Source organism: Erythrolamprus reginae, chromosome 3 (assembly GCF_031021105.1).
Source record: "Erythrolamprus reginae isolate rEryReg1 chromosome 3, rEryReg1.hap1, whole genome shotgun sequence".
In the NCBI taxonomy this organism is placed as follows: domain Eukaryota; kingdom Metazoa; phylum Chordata; class Lepidosauria; order Squamata; family Dipsadidae; genus Erythrolamprus; species Erythrolamprus reginae.
Genome location: NC_091952.1, coordinates 25,932,346 through 25,951,223, shown reverse-complemented (window position 1 = coordinate 25,951,223; position 18,878 = coordinate 25,932,346). Strand labels below are relative to the sequence as shown.

Here is an 18,878-nt window from a genome sequence, read left to right as displayed (position 1 = left end):
GAGATTCAATTAATAAAAGCAAAGAAAATATTGCTTTCTGAAAAGTCACTGATCTTTTAGAAATTGGAAGGTAAAAACAAATATGTAGCAAATTTGATAGGATAAGCCACAATTTCAAATACAATCCGTTATCAGATTTCATAGTTTCATAATTATCTAGGCAATTTTACGTATGATTATTCTGCGGAGAGGGGCATCATACAAATCAAATTATTATTATTATTATTATTATTATTATTATTATTATTATTATTATTATTAAACTCTGCAATTTGAAATTCTATGCCTTTTGTAGCATTATTTTCCCATATCTAGACAAAAGGAGGTAAGTTTCAGCATATTATGAGGTAGTTAGTAACAAAGTACTGGGAGCAATTGACTAAATAGGTTCTAAAGAATTATTGCGGGGTGGTGCAGCAGGTAGAGTGCTGTACGGAAGCTGACTGATGATCTGTAGGTCAGCGGTTCAAATCTCATCACCGGCTCAAGGTTGACTCAGCCTTCCATCCTTCCGAGGTGGGTAAAATGAGGACCCGGATTGTGGGGGCAATATATGGGCTCTGTTAAAAAAGTGCTATTGCTAACATGTTGTAAGCTGCCCTGAGTCTAAGGAGAAGGGCGGCATAAAAATTGAATAAATAAATAAATAAATGGATTATTTTAACCATGGTGTCAGGCTGAAGTTATCGTTTTGAGTTGTAGACTTTGAATTAAAAAACCAAAATGGCAGCCGTGCCGAACCCAACGAAAAACAAAATGGCAACCAGAGTTCCAACTGGAACAGAAACGACCGTTGGAAGCAGAAGAGCATTCGGGCCAAAAAAGAGAGAACAGGCATCAGAAACAGCAATGCCTAGCTTCGCTTGACAAGCAGATGAGTGACTGAAAAACAGTGTTGGGACTGGACACAAAACACCTAAGTCCGAAAGGAAAGGAAGCTGCCAGCCCTCATCAAAGTCGAAACCCAAGCAAGGCATTTCAAAGGAATGGTTGATAGAGCAAGCAGCGGCTCCAATCAACAGCTGAAATCATCAGCAATTGGCCTCACACCTCGAGCAGGGCAACAATGTAAAAAACCCTGCTCCTCAGCATTTCCCCCCACAACCAGCTCCAGGCAAATCAATAAAGCAGCCTGCTCAGGCATCTGAAGGCAGCGCGAGAGAGGCACTTATAGTCAATGTCGCACAGATCCAGTCAAATAAAAAAATATCATTCCAGGAAAAAATTAAATCAGAGAAAGTCCAGGATGGATTAAATAAGAGCACAATTGAATAACTCAAAGCTCACAGGAGCTGAAGGAAACACTTCCATGAGCTGATAACTGAGTTGAACGACTTAGGAAACATCATCAGTCTACCTGGTGCATCAGTTATGGCCCTATTTGGATAGGGAGTCTCTTCTCACAGTCACTCATGCCCTTGTCACCTCACGGCTTGATTACTGCAATGCGCTTTACATGGGGCTACCTTTAAAGAACGTTCGGAGACTTCAGCTAATCCAGAATGCAACCACAAGAGGTACCTAGGGGGTACCTAGGTACACCCACATAAGTCCAACATTCCGTGAGCTGTATTGGCTTCCTATTGGTCTCCGAACTCAATTTAAGGTGGCTTAGGACCAGATTACTTATAAAAAAAGTTAAAAACAATATTTATGGGACCATCTTCTGCCTCACACTTCCCAGCAACCGATCAGGTCCCAGAGTTGGCCACCTCCGGGTCCCGCCAACCAAATAGTGTCAGCTGGTGGAACCACGGGGGAGGGCCTGCTCTGTGGGGTCTCCGGCCCTTTGGAACCAACTCCCTGAAAATTTGCACCGCCCCTACTCTCCTGGCCTTCCAAAAGGCCCTAAAAACGTAGCTTTGCCACCAGGCCTGGTGCCATTGAGCATCAATATACTGCTGTAGCCTAAGTGATGAATGATTGATGGATGTGTTTTAAATTTATGGGGTTTTATGGACTATATATTGTTTTTCATTCTTATATTGATTGTATAGTTTTTTATTCTTGCTTTTTATTTTTGTACCACGCCCTGAATCCATTGGAGAAAGACATCTTATAAATCTAATAATTCAATTCAATCAGGGAGGCAGATCCTCAGAAAAGTCAATCCAGTCCATAGAGCTATGGGACTAGAGTAACCCATCCTGGACTCTTCCTTCGATGTGAGGGGAAAAGTGAAATGTTTTCAAGGAAGGCAAAAACAAAGTCCAGTTGCCTTTTGAAAAGGACCTTTGGGATGATTTTATAGATAATCCTCGGCAGAATTAGTTTGACAAATGATTTATGTAAAGTAATAATTTCTAAAACAAACAAATTAAACATAAAGCATCCACCAGACCTTTCAAACATTTAATATATTTATTGTGGCAGGTAAAACTTAGGAACATAATTAAAGAGAGAATAGAAAAGTTTAAAAAAATCAATTAAAAATGTGAGTTTTAGTGGGTTTCGTTCAACTGGATGTGAAGACTTGCCAGTTCAAATTCCTGTCTAGTATGAAGTTTATTTGGCAATCAAGGGAACTAATTGCTTCCCCTAGATAGTATAACAAAGTGTGGTTTGAAAGAAAAAAAAAGCAGGGGGGGGGGGATAAATTATGAGACTTGCTATCATGGGTGGGGAATGTATTTTCAAGCAAGGAGTAGGCAATTGTGGACTTTTCCTTAATCTTGCACTCCGAATGGGCCCTCTGAAAAGTCAACGGTGCACAGTTGGTTTGTGCAAGCACTGATATAAATCACAGTATGGCAAGTGTCATGAGAATGGCGCTAGGCTTCAGTGCTTCTTTCCTTGTATAGTCAGCACTTCCAGAGCAACGTAGTTGATTGGCTGCCTTCCGTGCCTTTGGTCCAAGTGGCTTATCAGCTGGAATAGCTAATGTGACTTTTTGTGTCAACTATTCAGTTCAAACCTTTATTACTTATTGTAATGTGCCAAAATAGAACCTGATACTTAATAAAGCATTCAGTGCTTTCCCCACATAAGCAAACTTGATGCTGCAGATGGTCAGAGCTGTGTTCCTTGTGTTGTTGTGGAGCAATGTTTTGCCACAAAAGAGGTGACTAAGCAAAGGTCTTCAAACTTGGCAACTTTAAGATTTGCAGACTTCAACTCCCAGAATTCTCTAGCCAGCATAGCTTCTGGGAGTTGGAAGTCCACAAATCTTAAAGTTGCCAAGTTTGGGGACCTCTGCTTTAGGATTTCTCTCAATTGTCAGATACAACATTTCAATACAACCCAAAATATTTTTTCAATACTGGTTGGAGAAGTAATTGTCTAACATTGGAGGAAAAAAAGGCTCATTGTAGAAAATCGCGGGATTTCACTGGGCCTGATCCAGATAGGCTTTCAGGAATTTGCCTTCCAGCTACAGAGAGAATATCTACTATGTACCCAATTTCTTATTCTTCCCTGTAATCTGACACTCACTTATACTGCTCTGAATTTCTGGGCCATGGAACAAAATAGCAGCAAAAGACAAAGTTCCAGTGTTCGCAAGCATGAATTGCTGTTAGCTAATAAGACAGAAAATGACATCGCGGTTGTGGGAAAAGGAGAAAGCAGAAAGAAAAGGCTCAAACTTACCATGCTGTGATTTGGATGGTAGTTATGGGGCAGCAAAAGGCAATTTGGACAGGTTTTCCAAATTCTATTACACCCCCCACCCCATCACCACTTTTAAGATCTATGGGCTTCAATTCCTCTCCTGCCAGTTGGCATGTGTATGCGCACAAACACACAGTATAAGAGAGAAAATTCAAACCCAGAGTTTAAAAGCTGCGTTTCAGCAAAACAGTGGAAACTCAAATGCTTCATTGCTTATCGTTGTTATGGCATCAGGCTAGAAACTGAACTCTAGTCTCACCTTCAAATCCAAAGCCAGCTGGATGACCTTAAGCCAGTCACTTTGTCTCTTAACCCTAGGAAGGAGGCAAGGGAAAACCGCTTCCAAAAATCCTTCCCAAGAAAATTGCAAGCACTACTCCAGGCATTCAAAAGGAATCAACACTGACCAGAAGGAAAAAATAACCCTCCCAAAAAAACAAAAATGGACTGTCCCAAGTAAAAAACAACAACACTAAACTTGCCCAAGGTTTAAAATCTTGACCAGAAATCCTGCTATCACAGTAAAGTTTAAGACTCTCTCTGTGATACTTGCCTTCTCTATAGATTGTTCTTTAAAAGTGGTACATGTATCTCTTTTGTTTGCCTTCATCTATTTTTCAATTATATCTCTAGGTTTCTGTTTTTTAACTTTAGTGTTTTCTGTTGAGACTTCAGAATGCTGAAGGCAAAACCCTAGGAAGGTAAGACATATCAGAATCATGGTACGAAGTTAAGAATTTGTTCTTAAATAGAAAAATCTCAAACAAACAAGGAAGAGAGACAATGTACAAGCTTTTTTCTTAAATTAAAAAAAATACAGAAAGTTGCATTTCAGACACAGATTACCCATCTAATCTCCCTAGAAAGGCACAGAAGTCTATTGCAAAAATAAAAAAGTGTTTTTGTAGGACACTCTTGTAGAAAAACAGAAAACCCACTGATTTCGCTTGCATATGCTATTTAAAAAACCCCTGGAGATGCTATTTGACCCTTCCTCTCAAAAATGGCCACAAGACTTAACAAATGCAATTAGTATAATTGAACTGCTTTGTTATAAATTATATACATTCAGACCACATTAAAATTATTATTTCATGTTACACTGAAGTAGTAGTTTAAGGCTTTATGATATTTACATGAAATGAGCAAGCACCTTAATCACACACACCATTAAGTTATTCCTTCTAACATTCAAATTTGACAATGACCAATTTTCTATAGCTACTTTAAACGTTTTGGAAGAGGAATCATACTGAATAAAATTCAATCACTGAACGCTACATGATCCAATGGAAGTAATTTAAGTCTGACATTTGTGCAGAACACAAACTCTGTCCCGCTTCGTTCCCATTCCAAACTGCTACCAAGTCAGCTGTAGGCTGATACAGCAATGGGCTGCTCAAATATCAAGGACTGGAACCCTTCTTTATTTTAGGAGGCAGTCAGCTTTAAGTAACCCTAATGAACTAGGATGAGACTCCCAAATATTCTGTTGCACGCCACGTGGACAATGTCTTGATATGATAGCAAGATGAAGCAACTGGAAGGATGCACCAGACACTAAGTGCATTAAAGTGATGACAATACTTTTCTGTCCGATTCTGATATAGCAATTCTGAATTTGTTCTTTAAAAACCCGGGAGCTAGCTTGCTATCTTGGCCATCCCGTATGGCCTTAAATCATTTTCAAAGTGGGAATTCATGTTGATACAACACATTACTGTGCCAATGACAAATGTTACTAGGAAGGTGCACTGCCTTCTCCAACTAATGGCTTTGGAGTGTCATGGATGACAATGTTCAATTATCAGCAAATGTGGCTAACAGAAGGTGCTCAGTAACAAACGAGAATAATCCATTTGCATTTTCAAGTATTGTTTTGAGGAGTGAGTCTTTTAACTGCAGTCTGTTAGCACTTTTTAAAAAGCTTTGTGCTTTAGTCTGTTTATCTTTCTGCAAGTCTTTTAATTTGGCTGATGGCTTTTTTTTTTCTTTTTAAAAAATTGGCAACAGGTTTTCACAACAGCAGAAGCCTGGCAAGGGTTATTTTATTTTCTGGGCCCATTTCATGTCATCTGCTCTGGGTTTTTCTCCTGTTAGTCCTTCAATGATATTTTCCAGGAATCTCCAAAATCTCATTTTTTCCAGTGGGTAGTTCAGCCAGCCTAGAAAGATTATAGAAGAGAAGCAATATGTGAGTGTAAATTGGAAAGCAGCAATTTTTGATAACCGAACTGTTTTAAGATACTATTGCATAAAATGAATTTAAGAAATAAAGATGTCAATTTAACAGAAGAAAGATGCAATTTTCAGTTTTATTCTCATTAAGTGGAATTGTTTTGAACTTATTCCCCTGACTACTGAAACCTATAGAAGAACATTCTAAAACAATTTAGGATGGCAGACTTTCAATGGCAAACTTCACACTTTAAAACAACCCTTGGTTCATCTAAAGTCTGTTAAACTCAGACTCTGAATTAGTTGAATCAAACACATCAAACCATGCTAAGTTTTTTTTTTAAGAAAATATAATCTTTATTGAAGATAAATGGGAGAAGGGATACATAAACAAAAGGACTATGCAAATATTGGTACAAATGTATATGAATTTTGAGTATACAGTTATAAGTCAAAGTACACACATATATATAAAAAGAAGAAAAAGCTAAAGGGAAAGGGAGGTAAGGAAAGAAAAAGGGATAGGAAAGACAAAGAAGAGAATTTTTTTTAAAAAGAGGTAAATTCATATCTATAAATTTATCAGATGTTGTAAATAGTGTCAGCTTATCTGTTGACCCGATTATTCTACAGCTTTTAAGATCTTTACTAAACCTGAGTTAGTTTAAATTTTTATCATTTTAAATTTGTTCATCCTTTTATCAATGATTCATAATATTATTTTATGGGTTCGTGGGATAGTTGTTTGAGTGAAGGTTAAGAGGGTCACGATGGAGTTGTATCTTGTTAAACCATACTAAGTTTTGTTTTGGGTTAACATGTTAAAAGCTATCCATAAGCTATGATTTATAGCTTAGCAGCTGTGCATACCAGACTGGCACATGTAATAAACCATGGCTTACAATTAATGTGAAGCAATCTGAAAACTGCTGTTCGATTTAATAAATATAGCCTTCTTTTTAGTAATTTTTTATTTTCCATTATTTATTTTCTCTCGTCTTTCATCTGTGTAACCAGAGCCCAGAGAAGGACATGGAACAGAACAGGAAAACACAAAGTACGCAACAATAGGAATGCTCAGCTTTTTGTTTTTTTCTATCAGTACCTGACATGGACCCACCTGTTTCTTTGTGTCTTAAAAAGACTGTTTAGCTAGATAGAAAATGCATTTCTGCCACATAATGAGTTTCACTTCATTTTACCTGTAGTAATACAGAAATATGTCTCATGTGGAGACACATGGTGGATCCGGTGGTGTTTCCGTGGCAGGATAACGTGCCAATCCTGCAGAAAAATTACCCAGCAAGGAAGACCAAAGTAGGTATGAGACCACTTGTGAATCTGGTTGGTCAAGGTTGCAAATACGGACAGGGCAAAAACATAGCACTCCCAAGGACATGTTTGATGTAACGCTTCTAAAAATAAAGAGAATATAGAATTTATTGTACTGCCACTGAACAACAGCTAAACCATGTGTTACAATACAATTGCTTAATAAGTTCATGCTAATAAAAAACTTTTACATCAGAAGTAACACTGAATTCCAATTTGTATGACAGAAATATAGAATTGCAAATACAGAATTATTTGTTGTTTGCCCTTACACTTTTATATACTCCATATACAAGGTGAAAAACTCCATTAACTTTTCTTCAGGAAATGTGCATCAAATTAACTCTATTGTCTTCAAAGGCCCGCTCGCTACTCTTAGAAGGATGTTTCTAGCTTCTTCATGGATCTGTCAGGCTCTCACTTACCTGGTGATAAAGAAACTAATTTGTAGGCCATGTTTGCCAGTGGAACTATTGTCAACATGCAGTTATCACCATTGGTTTCTATGAAGTCATGCCTGGTAATTGCTGTTGGATCAATGTGATGTTCTCTAAAAGGTCTGATAAATGCCTGAAAGTAGTAAAAAGCAGAAAGATAAAACTTCAGTTTTTAGCTCAGATGAGATCTTAGCACCTACAGTTTTTACTGATCTATTCATGCACATAGCTAAATAGATAATTTGAGTTGGTCTTTGCAGGAGAATGTCCCAAAAAAATCAAGATCACTATTTGTATGTGACCCCAATAGGACATCAGAACTGCCAACTTGACCCCAGCTAGATTTGTGGATTAGAGAAGAACCACCATCCTGTCCTATCAGGATTTTGAGCCAGCACATATTAAAAAGTTATCTAAAGCGATATAGGAAATTAAAAGCAGCACTGGAGTGAGTAAAATGATTATATATTAACTATTGTTTTATTGTAAGTACTAGATTATTAGCCCAAGTCTATAACCTTTTTTACCTCCTCAGTGAGAATACCATGCAAACAAATAAATGGAATATTAAAAGTTAGCCATAAAGCATATCCTACAGAAGCTCTTTGGTTTTGTCTTATTTTTCCACCTAGAACAGGTGTGTCAAACTTGATTTCAATGAGAACCGCATCAGGTTGTGTTTGACCTTGGATGGGTCAGATGTGTGTGGCCAGCTTGACGTCACTCGTGTCGAGGGGGCATCTGTGAGGGCCCGAGCATTGGTGGTGGCCTTAGCGCTCTGCCAGTGAAAATGGGGCCTTGAGGTCGGGAGCCTATTTACAACTGGGCTGGCCTCCTGCAACCCTCTGAAAGCTAAAACAGAGTTTGGGAGGGGGAGGGTTTGCATAGTCCTCACAAGCTCTGCGTTTGGCTGGGCTGGCCTCCTGCAACCCTCTGCCAGGGAAAACGGAGCTTGGGAGGGTCGTACACAGCATTCTTGGGCTCCATTTTTCCCTGGCAGAAGTAGCTCGGGCTGGTCTTCCATTGTTTTCAGGGCAACCTAGCGAGTCAGATCTGAGCACCTGCTGGCCAGATCTGGACCCCGGGCCTTGAGTTTGACACCCCTGATATAAAATGTTCAATTCAATACTGCATGTATGTGGGATTCAACATATTCCACCAAGTTTATTAAAATTAGAATAAGAGATGGGGGGGGGAATGAACTGAAAAATAAGGCATCGACATTAGTCAGAATTAAGATTAAAATATGTAATATCATTAATGAATCCGCAGACTGGGAAGTATACCCAAAATGTAATCTGCTATTATTCTGAAGTCTTAAACTGTGGGAAAGCTAAACACTTAAATAGACAACACTAAAATAAGATGCTTCAATATAAACTAGCATAGTTTCAGTTCACAAAACTCACTGAGGCTTGTTTGTTAGTTTGTGACTTAGCATGTTATGCAAAGACAAGCAATGTGGTTTGGTTATCTTGATTCAACTGTTACTTATTTACTAAACTAGCTATGCTAACCAGGGCTGAATGTTATGTGAAAACAGCCAAAAAGTGACAATTTAGGTATGTCTTACTTTAAAATATCCAAAAGCAACCTGTTTAATTGGTGATGGATTGGTTCACAATGAAACATTAATGAAGTTCAGTGAATTTACGCTTTGTTTTCTTCTCTTTGTGCTTGCATTTCCATCCTTGAGTTATAGGTTTGCTGTGATATTTAAATAAGAGATTATTTATCAATCATGATTACTGGTAATCTCCAAAACCATGGTTTGCCTAACTTTGGTTAACTCAATAAGATGCAACTGTCTACTTTGACTACAACATGCTAAGTCACAAATTGTAGCATATGTCAATTATAGTTTAGCACAATTTATCTAGTGTAAGGTACATTATGGTTTACTATGTGAACCCCAGTAGAGATTTTTATTATTTCTTAAATATATTGAACTGATAAGCTCAACTAGTAAGTTCAGCACACATCACACTCTCTGTCTCTCTCTCTCACACACATACACACACACACATGAAAAAAATATATATTTGCAAAAAAAGAAAGAAAAAGTCAGACCTTTCCAACTATTGGCAGATCTACCGATCCCCAAGTATCTGCTCCCCAGTGCACTAAACCGGATACGAAGTCAGCAGTAATGACTCCTGCAACTTTAAAAGACAAAGGGAGGGAGGGATAGAGAGAAAGGTGAATTATTAGACATTTGGAACAATACAAAGATGGTGATTTTTTAAAAAAGAATATCAATAAGAGAGAGGCACTGTTTTGACAGATATGTAGCAGTCAATTATGGTGATGCTTTTCCAAAATAGCTTCATTTGATTTTACTATTGTATGCTCTTTTGGGGGTTTAACATTTTTATTTGATTTTATTGTTATACGCCTCCCTGGGTCCATCAGGAGAGGGATGGTTTATAAATCTAAATAAATAAATAATTGAAACAGCTAGCAGCACCCCAACAGCCTTATGGAGTACTGCATAGGCTTGGAAGCACAGCAGGGGTGGGTCTAACCAGTAGTTGTAGGAAAGATCACCAAGGATTACCAGGATAACAGGCTAGACTGAAAAGCCAGAATATCCTAGACCAGGGGTGTCAAATTCGCAGCCAGCGGGCCAGATACGTTACATGCTGGCCACGCCCACTTTAGTGAAGGGGGAAACAATCACAATACTTCATGTGATGACGTGAGTTTGACACCTGCCCTAGAAGACGACACTGCCGGGACCCTTCTATATTGTCAAGAAAACCACATGTCTATAAGATCCCCAACAATCAAACTAGAATCAAAGAACAGCATAATTTTGATCACTACAAACCATGTGCCTTTTCAAAGTCCAAATGTTAAGTCAATTAAAATACCGCAGCCTATTTGTGCACAGTACACAACTAAGTTTTTTGGAAGATGTTATTTCCCAACTTCATTACCACTCGTTCGTATAGGTAAGCATTTCCAAAATGCAGCACTCTTACATGCTTATTTTTCATAGTCCTTACAGTACACTATATAATAAAGTCTCCTCTGATATGGGATCTTAGGGACTTCATAGACACATTGTCATTTTTGTGGCAATAACACTGAAACAATTTCTCATTGCCTTTTTCTGGATATTTTTTTGACTTCTACCTATTTAGGTTCTAGGATGTATTGGTTCACACTTCCTTCATAGGCAATGATAAATAACTGATTTGATCTTGCTGGGGGGTGGGAGACAGACTTCCACAAACAATGCAGCAATTTTAAAAAAGATTCATTAAATCAATGACTAAATAATTTAGGTCTGACTAAAGCACATGGTTTGTAGAGGAAGCTTACTGTGGAGAAAATAAATCATTGGGAGGTAATGAGAGCTTATGCACCAAAGACAAATTCCTACTTTCTCAAATCACACATGGCCAATAAAGAATTCTATCTATCTTCTATCTAAATAGGATTTTAATTTAACAAGATGATTAACAATTGCTAGGTTTCTCTCAAGAAGGTTTACCTTAAAAACTTTTAAAAGCACTTATCCTACCCTTATTGTGTGTACAATACATTATACAGAACCTCGTACCAATGAAAGCTTACAGATATGGTCAAGAACAAAGTAACACTGTGTTCATTTTGAACTATGCAGCAGTGTTTCACCATTGTGGCAACCCAAAGATAAGTGGACTTTAATTTCCAGAATTCACAGCGATCATAGCAGTCCCTATGACCACAGGGATTGCTGGAGCTCATGTGATTTCCCCAAGCAGCTGTGATCTAGCCCAGGGGTAGGCAAAATTGGCTCTTCTATGACTTGTGGACTTCAACTCCCAGAATTCCTGAAGTCCAAATTACAGGTGATCATAACGCAGCCATAACAAGCTTGCTTCAAAAACCATACATAGCCATCAGCCATCTTTATATTGTAGAATTATTTTGTTATTTTAAAAAATCTGAAAATTAAATAGGACCAGAGATTGGTCAGCAAACACGTTAATTTTCAAATAAAATAAAGTGCTCTAGTCCAGGGACTTTAAGACATGCAGACTTCAACTGTCCATGCTGGCTAGGGATTCTGGGAGCTGAAGTCCACAAGTTGCCAAGGTTGGACACTGTTGGGCTACCATAGTCATTATGAAACCTACTCTTCCTAACAGCACACCTCATTCCAAGAAGGAAGCTTGTGTTACTGGAAAGTTCCTGGAAGGCTAACAGATCCACAGCAATGGGTGGTTTTTCAAATTTCACTACTCGGAGAAGATATAATTTCCTGCTTTTGCATAACTCATCATCCATTTGGTTCAGTCCTAAAACAACGGTTATGAAGGCTCTAGATTTTTTCTTTTCATTTTCAGAAATGAAAAAAAATCCAAACATAGCTTTTGAACAAATGATTCTCTTCCATTTAGGCTACTTAACTGGGGCATAGTAAAGAAGATTATTCCCCATTTAGCAAAACTTCAGATCAGGGAAATAGGCAAAGGAGACAAGAGGTTACTTATAGCTATGTGCAGCAATTACTTTAGCTATCTGCAGAAATGAATAACACAAAATGGACTGTTTTCTTATAGCAATAGCACTTAGACTTATACAGCTTCACAGTGCTTTACAGCCCTCTCTAAGCCCTCTCTCTAAGTTTTACAGAGTCAGCATATTGCCCACAACAATCTCATTTTATCCACCTTAGAAGGATGGAAGGCTGAGTCAGCCTTGAGTCTGGTGAGATTTGAACTGGTGAACTATAGCCAGAAGCAGAAGCAGCTTGCAGTACTGCACTCTAACCATTGTGCCATCCAGGCTCATAGTTCCCCACTCCTGTTTAAGGGGGGCAGTGCATCTAAAACAGATCTTGTGAACCAAACTTTTACAGGTCTTCTGATCTCCATCAAAAGGGGATACACAAATAAATACAAATGTATACAAAGTAATTTCCTTGCAGAATTGTATCACACAAGTAAGAATATTTTTTCCAATGTAAAATGATTCTGAAGGACAAAGCACGGAATTGTTTTGAGTACACTGAGTAAAAGTACAAAAAAAATGAAGTCTAAACATGGGGTCCAAAATCCGGATTGGAGCCCAAGGGAATTGCAGTAATTGTTAAACATACTCTGAAAAAGTAGACACATGATATTGGTTGCAAATATAATTTTATCACAGCAAATTTTTCTGCCCCTGACTGTAATGCTACCTTTTGATTTATGGTTTAACATGTCACTATTTGTCAATGCCTTGCCTGTAGTTGGTTGATGTAAAAATGGAAAGAGATTACAAAACCTTGGAATCCGTTCTAATAAGCTTTCTGTAAAGCAGTTCAGGTAACTATGAAATCCTGCAATCAGATGTTAGCAAACATAAACCAACAAGGGTCAATAGAACCCAGGATGCCATTATGACACAATTTGGTTAGGTCAGAGTCATACCCTCACCAATTAGTTCTGGGAACTCCACCTGAAATAAAAGGGCTCTAGATTTATGTTGCCTGCTAACGTTGGTGGAAATATTTAAGTGCTAAGTTGGAAAACATTCCAGAAGTATGCCAAAGCTACCATGGAGTTATCACCCAAAACACTGACCACACATCCTGTCAGGTGCAAGAACTGAGTCAAAAGCAGCCCACAGAGATAGGCAATATTAACATTAAAACAGATTCAGTCCTCACTGGCTGATGGACAAGGTCAATCCATCATGGATGATAGCTCCACCTACTATGGAGAAGAGACAGGGTTAGCTTAGAGAATGGAAACAGTATCAGCTATGTTATCAGGCAGTAGCTAAGTCAGGAATGTGGCCACCACAGTCATAAAAGCTTAGCAGGGGACAAAGTTTATTTTTTATTTTATTTATTTATTTTGTCCAATACACAATGAGGGTTTTAGTGGGTATACTGTATATCTATATACACATAGTAAAATACATGATGAAGGTTATAGAGGAGATACTCATAGTAAAATATATCTAAGAAATAATAGAAAAGAAGGTATAGTAATAGAACATATCAATGAAAGAGTAGAAGAAGAGATATAGGAATAGAAGAAAGGTATAGGAGATATAGGAGAGCAATAGGACAGGGGACAGAAGGCACTCTAGTGCACTTGTACTCGCCCCTTACTGACCTCTTAGGAATCTGGATAGGTCAACTGTAGATAATCTAAGGGTAAAGTGTTGGGGGTTTGGGGATGACACTATGGAGTCTGGTAATGAGTTCCACACGTTGACAACTCGGTTACTGAAGTCATATTTTTTACAGTCAAGTTTGGAGCGGTTAATATTAAGTTTAAATCTGTTGTGTGCTCTTGTGTTGTTGTGGTTGAAGCTGAAGTAGTCGCCGACAGGCAGGACGTTGCAGCATATGATCTTGTGGACAATACAGTTACAGGAACAGACCTTGTTCTAAGCAAGGCACCTCCTGCTTTCTAAATCCTCCTCCAGATTAAACCTCTGCTTTAGTCTTACCTGTTAGAAAGTGTTGCAACATCACAGGGTCTCTAGACAAGCTATCTACAGAGCAGCACATGCTAAATTCTGAAGATGTCATAAATGCCTCACCTCCACTGTGGAGGAACAGAAAGAAATGGAGTTCTTTGAGTGCTGACCTGGCATGTCAGAAAGCATCTGGGTACCAAAGCATCTGCACTGTTCTCAAAAGAAAATGCTTGAAATTGAACCAAGTCCTCAAATTGCGACCACGATTGAACCCAAAAATGTATCTTGTTAAGGGAGACGTCTTGTTAAGTGAATTTTGCCCCATTTTACGACCTCCCTTGCTTCAGTTGTTAAGTGAATCGCTGCAGCTGATAAGGTCGTAACCCAGTTGTTAAGTGAACCTGGGTTCCCTGTTGACTTTGCTTGTCGGAAGGTCGCAAAAAGTGATCGCATGATCTTGGGACATAGCAATGGTCACAAATTATTATTATTATTATTATTATTATTATTATTATTATTATTAATAATAATAATAATTAGATTTGTATGCCGCCCCTCTCCATAGACCCTGGGAGGCTCACAGCAATAGTAAAAAACTATATAATAGCAAATCTAATAATTAAAATATCTAAAAAACTCTTATTTAAAACAACACATCCACACAAACATACCATGCATAAACTATATAGGCCAGGGGAGATGACTAATTTCTCCCATGCCTGACGGCAGAGGTGGGTTTTAAGAAGTTTACGAAAGGCAAAGAGGGTGGGGGCAATCCTAATCTCCAGAGGGAGCTGGTTCCAGAGGGTCGGGGCCACCACAGAGAAGGCTCTCCCCCTGGGTCCCGCCAGATGACATTGTTTAGTCGACGGGACCCAGAGAAGGCCCACTCTGTGGGACCTAACTGGTCGCTGGGATTCGTGCGGCAGAAGGCGGTCCCGGAGATATGAACCAGTTTCCAAGCATCTGAATTTTGATCATGATCATGGGGATGCTGGAGAAAAGTCATAAGTGGAAATCCATCTTGTTGTAACTTTGAGTATTATTAAATGAATAGTTTTAAAGCAAAGACTACCTGTATCAACCCTACATGGATTTTACCATGGAAAATCCAATCTAGCAAGATTTCTAGAAGACCAGTAATCACCAGTTTTCATCCTTACATCCATTGTAAGACATGAGGTCTTCCTGAATACAGTACTTGAAAAAGGTATAGAAGTATTTTGAATTTATTATGTTCAAGAGAGGGACTAAAATAATTTATATTAAGTTTGTATTAAAATTCTTTAAAATTCAAAAAAAATATCTTAAAAGTTGTCATGTTTGGGGACACTCGGCATAGGGTCCTCTGCTAAAAGTCTTGAAAGACTCTCATTTATGCTTGAAAAAGAATATGAAAGGGAGGCAACTTCTGCCATGGATGCTTTCCCTCTCCAAAAATTTGCATTTTCCAGCTTTCTACTATTCTTGGATGAGTCAAAAAGAAAAGAGAGACCAGCCAAGAAACCATGCCAAAATGAGCCCTGAATGGGAGTCACAAGCCCTATTTGGAACAAAATACTCCCCCCCAAACACTTACTATACGGGGCAAAATAAGTCAGAATCTTAGATGCAACTATGTACTGATGATGAATTTGTTCCTTAAGGTTTTGATGAACATGATAGATTATAGAAAGAAAAGTGATATGATGAAACTTTTAGAAAGAGGTGAAAACATATAACTAGAATATCGGATTCTAGTTCTACTTATTTTTTCTTTTCTATTTGTCTTCAACTTATTTCTTTTATTTTATTTTTCTTATTCTTTCTCTCATTTTCTTTCTTCTTCCATACTATGTTAGTTTATGTAAGCTTTTTTTTTTTTTGGGTAAAATGTATATAATAAAAAGAACCAAATATTCCCATGAAAATCTACACAGGATTCACATTTCCTTTTCTATAGCGCAATATACTTTTTAAGAAAATAGAACATTCTTTCTCAATATATTCATACGTAGCCACCAATCATGGTGATACATTTAATGATGTGTACAAATAAGGAAGCAATGCTTGAGTTTCCCAGGATTGCATTATGAGAATATTGAATGAGCCCGGGTGGTGCAGCAGGTAGAGTGCTGTACTGCAGGCCACTGAAGCTGATTGTAGATCTGTAGGTCAGCAGTTCAAATCTCATCACCGGCTCAAGGTTGACTCAGCTTTCCATCCTTCCGAGGTGGGTAAAATGAGGACCCAGATTGTGGGGGCAATATGCCGGCTCTGTTTAAAAAAGTGCTATTGCTAACATGTTGTAAGCTGCCCTGAGTCTAAGGAGACGGGCAGCATAAAAAATGGATGGATGGATGGATGGTAGATAGATAGTTAAATGACAGATGGATGGATGCATGGATAGAGAGAGAGGGGGGGGAATAGGGATAGATAGATAGATAGATAGATAGATAGATAGATAGATAGATAGATAGATAGATAGATAGATAGATAGATAGATAGATAGATATTCCATAAAAATTCTAGAGCCTCCTGGAATTAACCCTACAGGATTTATATCAAACGTTAGTATACTGTCTGCTAACCTGGTCACCTCCAGATGTGCTAAGATCAAAACTCACTTATGCTGTCTCGGCATTACACAAGTACAGTTTAAAGGAGTTGAGCCTTTGCTCAGCTCTGTGAATGAATTCCACAAAGGAACTTTTCACTCTTTACACAAACTCTCAAACCCTTACACAGAACATCAGTACAAAGTCCAGTTCCAAGATAGCTTGATTTAAGCTGCAGAACAGAAAAGAAAGCCTTGAGGAATATTATAAGCAAAAAAGGGTAGGACTTTGACCAATGAGACATTTTGGATTTCAACCCTAGGTAATAACCCAACATTATAAGTCAGTGATCATAAACCTATGTCACGGGTGCCACAGGTGGCACACGGAGCCATATCTGAGGGCACGCGAGACACTGCTTTATGTCAGCTCCAGCGTGCATGTGCGCCCTGGCCAGCTGGGTTTTGGCCTTCTTTTTGACCGTTTTCACTCTCCCCAGGCTTCAGGAATGTCTCCTGAATCCTGGGGACGGCAAAAAATAGCCCAATGGGCCTACTGGAAATAATCACAGGAAAGCCTGTGCGCATGCACGGGGTGGGGGGGGGGATGCAGGGATTTGTGCACATTCACAGAGGGCAATGGGGGGTTGTGCGCAGGGAGAGGGCATTGCATTATGGGTGTGGGAATGTACATGCACACTATTGTGCGCGTACACATCCTTTTGGCACCTGAGCCATAAAAGGTTCACCATCACTGTTAGAGGTCATCAACACCATCCGGAGGCCCACCTTTTCCCCATGCTAATGTTATCCTCATGTATAGTATATTCAAAACTCTCCCAATCTGGTGCGCCCCAAATATATTGGGACAAGAATTCTTAAAATCCATTGGAAAAGCTGGAAAAACGATGCTAAACACAGTATTGCTTGGGAATTATGGAGAATGGTTTCTGGAAATGACCAGAACTGTTAACTAGAGAGGCAACAAAGCTATGAAAAGCCATAGCACTGGAACAAAAAAAATTTATCAGGTATTGTACTTTTGGATACTTCACATTAGAAATCAATAGTCCAGAGTTAACCTTACTATGCCGTGACAGCAAGAATTTGGAACATTTTATCAGCATGAAAGATTTCATCCCATTGCCTTTAAGGGTTGGCAATTTATCAATTTATAAAAATTGATTCCATGGTTCCAGGGGGAAAAGGAATCCTCAATCTGAGTATTGTATTGACAGTTCTGTGTTAGCAAATACTTCAAAAGAAAAGGACTTAGGGGTAATGATTTCTGACAGTCTCAAAATGGGTGAACAGTGCAGTCAGGCGGTAGGGAAAGCAAGTAGGATGCTTGGCTGCATAGCTAGAGGTATAACAAGCAGGAAGAGGGAGATTATGATCCCGCTATATAGAGTGCTGGTGAGACCACATTTGGAATACTGTGTTCAGTTCTGGAGACCTCACCTACAAAAAGATATTGACAAAATTGAACGGGTCCAAAGACGGGCTACAAGAATGGTGGAAGGTCTTAAGCATAAAATGTATCAGGAAAGACTTCATGAACTCAATCTGTATAGTCTGGAGGACAGAAGGAAAAGGGGGGACATGATCGAAACATTTAAATATATTAAAGGGTTAAATAAGGTTCAGGAGGGAAGTGTTTTTAATAGGAAAGTGAACACAAGAACAAGGGGATACAATCTGAAGTTAGTTGGGGGAAAGATCAAAAGCAACATGAGAAAATATTATTTTACTGAAAGAGTAGTAGATCCTTGGAACAAACTTCCAGCAGACGTGGTAGATAAATCCACAGTAACTGAATTTAAACATGCCTGGGATAAACATATATCCATCCTAAGATAAAATACAGAAAATAGTATAAGGGCAGACTAGATGGACCATGAGGTCTTTTTCTGCCGTCAGTCTTCTATGTTTCTATGTTTCCTACTTGTACTCGGCACAGATTCAGTACAATAGATAAAATAATATGCCCCACTTGAATTCAACGCTTTGTAATTGAGTGCATGAAGACTTTTAATTATGTATTTTCTCAAAATCAATGAAGTATTGAAAATGAATGTGGATATAATGTTTTATTATAAGAACTAGAACACACAAACCTATCAATTGATCTCTTCCTTAAACTATGGTTCCTCTGAAGCATTTACAATGTCTACTACTGCATCAGGTGTTTAAGTACATAGATAATTGTAGCTTCTAGGAATAGGATGAACAGGGACAATTAAAAGGAAATACTTGGAATTTACTATTCTTACTCTTTAATCTTGTCGGAAGATTACAAAAGGTGATCACATGAACCTGGGGCTGAATCCTGATCATATGACCATGGGGCTACTGCAACGGTCATAAATGCGAAAAAT

The 18,878-nt window shown here is 38.5% G+C and overlaps 1 protein-coding gene across 1 annotated transcript in view; it reads right to left on the bottom strand.

Annotated features, from left to right (window-relative positions):
* Positions 1–2,342: 2,342 nt before the first annotated feature.
* PEDS1 (plasmanylethanolamine desaturase 1) overlaps positions 2,343–18,878 on the bottom strand; it is a 38,942-nt gene continuing 22,406 nt past the window's right edge. The window contains exons 3-6 of the mRNA XM_070744630.1: positions 9,627–9,718; positions 7,545–7,689; positions 6,990–7,202; positions 2,343–5,774 (exon numbers count right to left, since the gene is read on the bottom strand). Of these exons, the coding sequence (XP_070600731.1) occupies positions 5,653–5,774; positions 6,990–7,202; positions 7,545–7,689; positions 9,627–9,718 (572 nt within the window). The 3' untranslated portion in view covers positions 2,343–5,652. The remainder of the gene's footprint in view (positions 5,775–6,989; positions 7,203–7,544; positions 7,690–9,626; positions 9,719–18,878) is intronic.